This window comes from Alligator mississippiensis, chromosome 3, assembly GCF_030867095.1.
Source record: "Alligator mississippiensis isolate rAllMis1 chromosome 3, rAllMis1, whole genome shotgun sequence".
NCBI lineage: Eukaryota > Metazoa > Chordata > Crocodylia > Alligatoridae > Alligator > Alligator mississippiensis.
Genome location: NC_081826.1, coordinates 229846587 through 229856946, shown reverse-complemented (window position 1 = coordinate 229856946; position 10360 = coordinate 229846587). Strand labels below are relative to the sequence as shown.

General features: G+C 38.7%; 1 protein-coding gene across 2 annotated transcripts in view; it reads right to left on the bottom strand.

Annotated features, from left to right (window-relative positions):
* Positions 1-211: 211 nt before the first annotated feature.
* PJA2 (praja ring finger ubiquitin ligase 2) overlaps positions 212-10360 on the bottom strand; it is an 84497-nt gene continuing 74348 nt past the window's right edge. For both annotated transcript variants that reach the window (XM_006270888.4, XM_019484296.2), the window contains exons 7-9: positions 5627-5741; positions 5224-5345; positions 212-870 (exon numbers count right to left, since the gene is read on the bottom strand). In XM_006270888.4, coding sequence (XP_006270950.1) covers positions 748-870; positions 5224-5345; positions 5627-5741 — 360 coding nt within the window. In that variant the 3' untranslated portion in view covers positions 212-747. The remainder of the gene's footprint in view (positions 871-5223; positions 5346-5626; positions 5742-10360) is intronic.

The following is a 10360-nucleotide window of genomic DNA, read 5'->3' as shown; positions in this document are numbered from 1 at the left end:
CCCTGTTTTAGACTGCTTTGATAATACCAGCTTTAAAGTTCCACATTCCATATACCTTGAAAACAAACAAACAAAATCCAGGAACCTTCATACAGACACTCAGGAACAATTCATGTATTTGTGAAATTCCAGGTCAGTGCCAGTAGTGATTTACCAATGCTTCAGCATTTGGAAAAACAGATATTATGAAAAAACTCATATGAAAAAATGGTTGAATTATGCAAATTTATTTCCAGTGAAACTAAATTTTACTACTGCTGTGATCACAGAATGTCTTCACATTTGATGCAAATATGAGAGATCAATTACAAAGTCAGTCAGTGGCACTATCTTTGACAAAAAAAATAGTTATATTAAGTAAAACAGGTTATACGCGTAACTTTAATAAGCTCCAACTGCACTGCAGTTGCAAGAATTTGAACGTGAAGTGCCACATTAATGATCAATCTTTTGGACAAATCTGGCGGGTTACAAGCTTAAGACATTACAACTAACAGAAACAATCTACTGCAGAGAATGGGTGCAATGTTTTTTCCCCGACTTTCAGTTTGAAAATTTTAGCTATTACCATAAACCTAAACATAGTTTAGAAAGTCTTACATTCTCTTTCTAAACTAAAATATATACTATATATAGCATTTTTCTATATAATATTCTTATATATATAATCATTTTCACATTGTAATTAAACAGGAAAGATTTACATTTTTAGCTTGATGGTTCAAAATCTCATTTCAGATACTTATTTTATTGTGTTCCTGAAGTGCTGTGGACTGAGGGAGGGGAATCATGATCAGACAGGAAGGAAGAGGCGGCTGCTTCAGGGAGGACAGGTGCAAGTACATGACGGCATACAGGGCATGTTCCCGACTAGAGAAGACAAAAAGAAACATATTAATAGAATAGCATGTGTGTGACTGCATGCTCATAGGTAATGTTTCTAGAATAGGATCTTACATTGTAATACAGAATTACTTCAAATTAGGATAGAGGGCTGAATGGAACAATAACAATAGCAATAAGTTAGTTAATACTGTCAGTTAAAGTACTGTTTTACTTTCAGGGGAGCACCACCCTTAAATCAGGCAAAAATAGATGTGGCATTTAGATGACAGCCTTCTGTAAGTGGTAGATGTTATAAGAAACCCTGTTTTGAGGGATTCACTGTTAAGACCTATGTGCTGTTTCTTGCTGTATAACTAGGTCAAGAAGTGCAGATAATCTGTGCTTGCTCCGTCTTCCTACGCCAATTCTTCAACAGCATGTAGGATTTGGTGATAAAGCATAGTTAAAACAGATTATTAGCTGCCCAAATAGGAATCTTAGAAATTCTGTCAAATTGCATCCTAACATGACTGCAAAAAAACAGTAATATAAAGTTATTGGGTTAAAATCACCAGCAAATTAAAACCAAGAATATTTGCAAGTGGTCTACCATTAGCTAAAGATACATACCAAGATTAAAGACAAGAACCATCCAGAAATATGAAAACTTGAACTGGGACAAACAATTTTCATTAATAACACGAAAGGCATTTAACACTGTATTAGAATCCTCGACAAATAGGTTTAGTAAAAAATAGATGAATAAAAGGTGGGGACTGGGCATGTGTACACGAGACACTTAATGCACATTAGATTAATTTTACTGTGCATTAGCATGGTGGGCAAAACTCATCCTATTGCACAGCAGATTTAGTCTAATGTGCATTAACATCACAAAAAAAGCGCTCATCTGTGCTAATGTGCAGTAGTGTCAATTACGGCACATTAAGTTAGTACAGGTCATTACAAGTATTAAAATTAATGCATCGTAATTACGGCACATTAATGAACGTGTTAATGTGCCCACTATTACTAAAACAGAGTGGACCAGTTGTGGCTTGCAAGTTTAAATGTTGCTCCTGAAGAAAGTCATTTTATGATAAATTACTATTTGAGCGGGTGCGCTGTGCACATGTATATCACTGATTCTGGGGCATGCACATCTCAAAAGGTGTTGTATCATATGACTTTCAGCCTCATTAAATTTTTGGTTTGTAGCGAGAAATTTTAGGAAGTTTTGCCACTCCTGATTTAGAATTTGCCATAATGGACCCCTAACCTTGACTGGGGCTTCTGGGGCTGTATAGACTTGGTGATTATATCGGACTGAAAAGTTAGTTTTTACTTGATTATGGAATGATTGTTTAGCATGCTTGAGACAAGAAACCTCAAGATCAGAATGATTTTGAACTCGTTAATTCACTTGAGAATAATAAATGGCTACAAGGAGTCTTAGTTTTCAATCTTCCTTAATATTACACAGTAGTAAAAGAAACAGAACTTAGAGCTGGTATTAGGTGGTCTTATCCAAATCTCTAATATTGCTGGAATATTCCAGCAACTCACAGATGCTTCATTTAGTCACTCATAATCAATGAAGCATTTAAAGCCTACCCCCCTTTGGAGACAATTCTATAAACTAGCAGAACTCAGTTAAGTTTTTTTGTACAGTAACACTGCTACTTCTACTTAAATTGCTCTGAAACACCTTAAATTTTTCACCTTTAGCGATGCAGCCCTCATTAAATAGTTATATAGGCCTTTATTCTTCTTCTTGCTAGACAAGTTAAAACGAAAGACAAGGGCTAAGTGCAGACATTCGGGGAGGTTAGGGGGAGGTTAGATTGGGTTAAAAATAGTCACATGATCTAAACTTAATTCACCCAGGTGTGGACTTTACATTCAGACCTAGTCCCAGTGATTGGAAATCTATCTAAACTGGTAACAGTACGGAAGTTCTGCACACATAAACAGATCCAAAAATGGCAGAACCTTGTCTACAACAGACTTGAATCAGTGTACACTCAAACTGAATTAAGTTAGACTGGTGCATTGAACTTCAGTACAATCACCTGTGCAGCCCAAAGCTGGGAAAGCCAGGCTGCTGACTCCATAGATTCATAGATGTTAGGGTCGGAAGGGACCTCAATAGATCATCGAGTCCGACCCCCTGCATAGGCAGGAAAGAGTGCTGGGTCTAGATGACCCCATCTAGATGCTTATCTAACCTCCTCTTGAAAACCCCCGGGGTAGGGGAGAGCACCACCTCCCTTGGGAGCCCGTTCCAGACCTTGGCCACTCTAACTGTGAAGAAGTTCTTCCTAATGTCCAATCTAAATCTGCTCTCTGCTAGCTTGTGGCCATTATTTCTTGTAACCCCCGAGGGCGCCTTGGTGAGTAAATACTCACCAATTCCCTTCCGTGCCCCCGTGATGAACTTAAAGGCAGCCACAAGGTCGCCTCTCAGCCTTCTCTTGCGGAGGCTGAAAAGGTCCAGTTTCTCTAGTCTCTCCTCGTAGGGCTTGGTCTGCAGGCCCTTAACCATACGAGTGGCCCTTCTCTGGACCCTCTCCAGGTTATCCGCATCCCTCTTGAATTGCGGCGCCCAGAATTGCACGCAGTACTCCAACTGCGGTCTGACCAGCGCCCGATAGAAGGGAAGTATCACCTCCTTGGACCTATTCGTCATGCATCTGCTGATGCACGATAAAGTGCCATTGGCTTTTCTGATGGCTTCGTCACACTGCCGACTCATGTTCATCTTAGAGTCCACTAGAACTCCAAGATCCAGTACGAGAGCTGTACTTTTTGTGCACCTGCCACCTAACTATTTTTAGTGCCTCAGCCCCTTGCCACCTCCTCCCTCCCCATTCCTGCAGACCAGCCAGCCCCCCTGCTTCAAACCTCCATCCCACAAGCTGCTCCAGGTGCCAGAATTCACCCCTGCTGGGAGTCAAGGAAGTAATTTTCGACTGGGGGAGGGAGGGATGGGGTTGTAGGTTCCCAGGGATGGGTCAGAGGGCTAAAAGTAGGTCCCTGATCCCCCCAAGCCTCCCCACAGACATTAGCCCCATAACCCCACAAAACTCTCCTTGACTCCACCAGCTCCACTGTGGAACCTGTCTGCCACTTGATCCTTCCTGTGGCTGCCACGTGATCCTCCCACAGATGCTGCCCGCCCCCATATCACCCTGATTGCTCCCACAGATCCCACCTGCACTCCCATCTCTCCTGTGTACTCCCAAATCGCTCCCCTCTGAGCCTGCTTGCCTCACCCACCTCCCCAAGCCTCCCTGAATGTCTTCACTTAGTCAAAGTCTAAACAAGTTTAAGACTACTATTTCAAATCAGTAATAATTCTGTCTTATCTAATCGATATACTTTTTTTTGGTTTGAGTGTTTTTTTCTAGTAATGAGGAGCCCAAACCAGAGCATGGTATTCTAAGGGTTAGTCTTTCCATCTCCTAGCCAGTCCAGAACTAGGGCTCTGCACAGAAATTGTGCCTCTTTAGTTGTTTACTTTATCTGTAGATCTTTAATATATCTAATGGTCAAGCCCAGCAGGTTGTGGCTCCTGTATTATAACTGCACCCTTTATAGGCATTTTTTTCCCCCTCCCTCACAACTAACAAAATGTAGTTCCTAAAGCAGTGGTCTCCAACTTTTAAGCAGAAGATCACCTTTGGCATTTAAAAGCAACCCAAGATCTACTGTGTACTACTGCCCCTGCCCAGCAGGTAAGTCTGCAGGGAGGGAATGGGGGCAGATCAAGGCAGAAGAAGAAAAAATTATTTGGGGGTGCGCCTTCCAGCAGGTAAGTCCCACCTGGCCAGGGCTCCACTCAACTTATCCCTACTCCTGCCTCTGCGGCACTGTCCCTCACTATGAGGACCTTGATCTAGCCCTCTCCATTTCCCTCCCCCATGGACTGACCTGCTGGGCTGGGGCACATGTGTGCACGCATGCAGGCATTCAGTCACCCACCCCAGCCTCAGATCGAGTCCAAGAGGCTCTGAGATCTACTGCAAGAGGCTTTGAGATCTACCGGTGGATCAAGAACTGGTGACCACTGTCCTAAAGTGTTAAACTTGAATATAAGTAAGTATAATGCAGTAATTAATAACAATAAATTACAACAGATATCGTAAAAATAAATATTAATAGCCAATAATATATATACTAAAGTTACTTTAATATTTTAGGATACCTAATGGTCAAGACCAGTCAGTTGCGGTTCTTGTATTAAGACTCTCCTGTACACACAGAGATTTCTCCCTCACCACCAATTTAGTTCCTAAAGCATTAAAATAGCTAAATTAACGGTTTATTAAAAACTGACATCATAAGGTTTCAAAAAGTTACACAGAAAACCACAAAAACAACCGAAAGAGCACATACCTTCTGTAACCACAAAGTTACACAGGGCTTGTGAAAGAAATGGTGACAGGGCAGCTCCGTTATTATTTCATCTTTCACATATTCGCTGCAACAGATAGCACAACATTGTTCTTGACCTACAGCTTAGAAGAAAAAAAACCCAAACATTTTAAAATTTAATTTAAAAACTGAACCCAAAGCAAAATATAATTAGAAGACATCACAACAGCTAATCATAATACAATGAATATTACAGAATAAGCATGTCACTGTTCCCAAAGTGATCTCAATTTGTGTTCCTAGTGAATTTACTACACAGTACTTCAGTCTAATTTTCTTAAATATTTCACATAGGCTGTTATGCAATGTTATGACTGGGCTCTAACATAGTATAAAAATGAATTTTTAGTTAGTTCTTTCGTACCATTATGATCTTCTGTAATAATAGTTTGCGGCAGACAGTCTATGCTTTCTTTACTGGCTGGTGGATGAGCCTGTTCCACATCAACTGCAAGAGATTCCAAATGTGCCAGAGCAGTCTAAAATGGAAGTTAAGGGAGAAGGAAAGGTTAATTTTCCTTACTCAGAAAGGGTACACACTTCACAGTTAACAAGACAAAAATAACATAGAACAAAAAACTTCCTTAAAGTATTAAGTTTTTAAATGCATGCTTTGTACAAGATATTCAGATAATATTACCATTTTTTCCAGTGTCAGATGACACAAAAAGGTAATACAATCACTTTATATACACATTTGGTTTCAAGCATCAGTTAGGTCATGAGCTAAGAGTTATGGTCTCAAACTACTCCCAGGTGAATCTCTGCCCAGAGCACAAAATGACATTCAGTCATGACTGACCATTTTCTTGATAACACTGCTATCATCACTTATCACCTCCTAAAAGCAGTACCTCTGGTCTCATGTTAACAGATTTCCTAGTTTTGACTCCAATATTTCCTAAAAAATATAAACTGGTAATATTGCTGGAAATAAAAAGGGTTTGACTACATATCATATTGACTGCATTCACTGTCAATAAGTGAGATGTAGATGAAATATCTAAGACCTGTGTAATAAAGGAGTTGGTGATAATTTGGTAGGCACTACTTGTTTTTGACTCATCATTAAACCAACATATAATGCAGACAGGAAATGCACTGTACTCTTACAAGAGCTAAGCGCTGGTTGAGACTTAAAACTAAGATCTCAATTCCTCTAAGGTCATTAAAAATCTATTAGCATTTTTCATAAAAATAAGGTGCTGGTGCGATTACACAGATGTTTAGGGTCTATCTAGCTAAAATCCAAATTTCAGATTCAGTTGGATAAAGTATTTTTAATTCTCCATTTAGCTAAACTTATGTAGTATAACATTAAAACAGATCACATGCTCCACCTTAAGTGGAAGCTGCATTTTAGTGAACAGTGAAGCAGTCCTTTGGTAACCTTCACTTACATTAAGGGATTGTTAAAGACATGCAAATCAACAGTCTCTAAAGAAATAAATATTTTTTGAAAGAAAGATGCTGTGGAAATGTAGCAGTTTATTATTTTTCCTATTTCCCAAACTACAAGAACATCTTCACCACAGAACCAAAGAACTGTTGCAGCAAAGATTTCAGTATTACACAGAATGGATTACTTTACAGTTATATAAATGATTAGTCTATAATGAATCAAAAGAAAAAGCAAAAAATGCTGAAATAATGGGACACACAAAACCCCCAAGCAAGCAATCATATTTTGAAGTCAGAGGGCCATATCCACTGAACCACCTGATTTCTGCTTGGCAGTGAATTAAAACCACCTTATAGTATGTGAAAGTAACATGTTGTTTATGATCGCTCTTGTGAATTACCACTGACCCCAGGAAGCTATTTTGGCAGCTGGGAGTATGTTCTCTTTGTGCTGTAAGCCACTCTGAGCCTTTTGGACAGAGCAGAATATAAATCAAAAACAAGCAAACAGGGGAAGGAATGGAAATGAAGGAGTTCATCAGCTGTACATGCATCACTGGGAGCTGTCCAGGTAGCTAGTATGGCTCAAGACTAACATGACATGGACACACAGAAACATAATAGCATTTCAGCTGTTTTACAGACTGATGCACCAAATTCCAAAACATTAAGGGTCATGTGGTATCAGATTCTCTCTCATTAGGAAGCATATAATACATGTTTATACACAAACATTACATATGTCTACTTCTGTATGCACAATATGCCTAACAGAAATTCAAAAACAAAGGAACCAGAACAATTAAGACCAACCTACGGTTTATCTCCTCGACTCATTCCCCCACAGATGAACTTCACTAGTAAAAAGCAATTCATCTTGGCTACTTACAAATGTTAAACCCTCCCGCCAGAAGACAGCACTTTACTTTAAACTTGGTGCCCTTCTGCGCTGAGCCCAGCACATGCCCAAAAGAGGCACTGCGTTAGTTAGACCTGGCCCCCCGCATCTGTGTAGATTGAGCGGTTTAGTGTGGCCTTAGTGGGGCTTTTATCTAAAACCTGACTGAATCAGCTATTAGATAAAAGCACCCAAAAGCCCCCCTAAAGCACTCGATCGATACAGGTGCTGTGAAGCTGGGTCAAACTAACATGCTGCTTTTTCCAATAAAGCCATTTGTTTTTAATATTCGTAAGCAACCATAATGACCAGGGAAATAAGCTCAACTACTTCTTAATTTATTTTACTTTTAAAAAGAGCATACTAAAATTATACGTCAGGTATAAGGTGCCCAAATTTGAATGTACAGTTTGTCCCAGTTATGAGAAAAAATTTGAATTAGTGTGAAATACTGCTGAATACTTGTCAACTCCAGTCCCCACTCTAAAAAACAACTAGTCTGCAATAACACATTATTTTAATAAGTTTTAAAATCCAGTAAAACCAGAAGAGAGGTTTTAGAATTACAGGTTAAGATGCAAATTCAATTCTTTAAAAATCTAGAACACTTCAGCAGATAGGTACTGAAATATATATATCAGTATCTATTGTCCTCCAAAGTGCATACAATACAGCACAAGAAACCAAGGTGTAATAAGGAACTTGCCATGAAATAAACTTGAGTTAGATATGTTAATAAATAGATGAGGACAATTTAGTCTCACAAAGTAAAAGAAACAATTAGAAATGCAATATATGTATATGTCATAGACAAATCTTTAAGATTGTAAAAGACACCAATAAGCAATTAGTTTATTTCTGTTTTAATGGGCACAAAATGCCTTAAATAACAGAACATCTTAATATTCCCCCTCTGATACCAGGTTCTACAGTAGTCAGTAACAGATGCAAGATAAAAGAGAAAAAAGTAGCCAATACACAAAGCTAGTGGATTAACAAGCCGCTCATTTGAATATTTGAGAGGCTCCCTCAATCTTTAAACAGTGAGACCAAGAGAAAGATAGTTTACAGATATCTAATTCAAGGGTCCTGATTACACTGTAAATTAGGATGTATCATAGCTCATTCCTGAAATAGCTTTAAACTAGTTAGCTCAGGTGTTGATAGCTGTAGCTGTGGAAGTACAGATCTCAGCATGGGTGAACCCCTCAAATGTTTACCTAGATTTTTGTGTGGGTTTTGTAGCTTGTGCTGAGTTCCAGGCTGCAAATGCCCATCCTTACCAGAATTTGCTAGTTTAAAGGTAGCTTGGGGATATCTAGGAGAGCTGGAACTTCCAACTCCTAGACCAATCTCCCCTTCCAAAGCCAAACAATGAAGCAGTCAGAAGAAGCATCTAAGATTCTGAGTTGAATTTAGAAGTGCATGTTATTAAAAAAGAAGTTACAGAAAATATTTGTAACTCAATATCAGGCTCTACTTCTTGCTTAGAATTATACATTCCTTTATTTTAATTTTTTTTTGTTTTTTCTGCACCTCCTGTCTATTGATTTCCAGTCAGATGTTTTAGCTCTTCCCATCCAGATCTCATATCGACCTTCTTAAAACTGACACCATGGATTGAACTGGGGACAGCTGAAATAAGAAGCTGCTACAATTTGAGCTGAAGAGACATGGGAGGTTGTAAATTATTTATATCTGCTGATGAGTAAAGAGGGGAACTTGAAACAGACTCACTAGTGCATTATACAGGTAACACAATCTATTTTACACCCTAATATTAACAGATGGTGATGCCAACATTTATAATATACAGCTTAATTAAAAAAGAATGTAAATGAACAGAAATAATGTGTTAAAGGTTAGTAAGTTTGCTGAACACAGGGCAAGAGTTTTCTTTGACATCACTGTATGATTCTTGAATCTATTAATAAACAATTAGGTAGCCATTTTTCTCCCCCTAATTGTTAGAGTTAATTGTGACAGCTCAGGCTCTCTCTTTCCTAGAGAAAGATAAACCTGGATTTCTTACTTTCCCATCCCTTTCAAGTGTTTCATGGCTACAGTAAATTGGTTCTACTGGGTAAAAACATTTTCTAAATAATTTCTGAGCTACAGACTTAGATAAAAGTTATATTGTCATAGTTGAAAAGTACCTGGCTAATGAATTTGCTAGTTCAGATAAAGACATTTCGGGAGGGTTGAGAAAAGGGGGGGTGAAATAAATTAGTAACTTGGAAAGAATAAATCATAGTTACAGGAAAGACAGGTTTTTGTTATGGAATTCAAATCAGTTACTCAAGCATCAAAACAGTGCACTGCATTTCTAGTCAGTGGTTATACTTCTAAAACACCCCTAACCTCAGATGCAAAATGTTACCATGATGTGAAACACCTGGACAAACCATCATACACCTCATGGAAGTAGCCAGTCTGTCTGCTTTCTAAACTACAGAACAAAATGTAATTTTAAGAATATTTCCTACATTCTGGATGTTGACCTAGAGGGACCAGAAGTCCAACCCGGGACCCACATAATCAGAAAATACTGACATGAAAATGAAAAGTATATTCATGGAAGTGGTTTATTATCTGAATTTGAAAAAAACTCACATTAATGGAGGGGAGTGTCAAATTCTTAACTGTAGGCATCCCAGAACAGACTAGGCGAAAAGTCTTTCCCTTGCTTCCTCCCCCCAGAAAAAATGCAGAGCTGGGACGTCTGAGTAAGCATTGTAACCATGACACTAAAGAGGAAAAGACTTTTTACATAATGCCTGTGTTTTGAGACATTTAAGT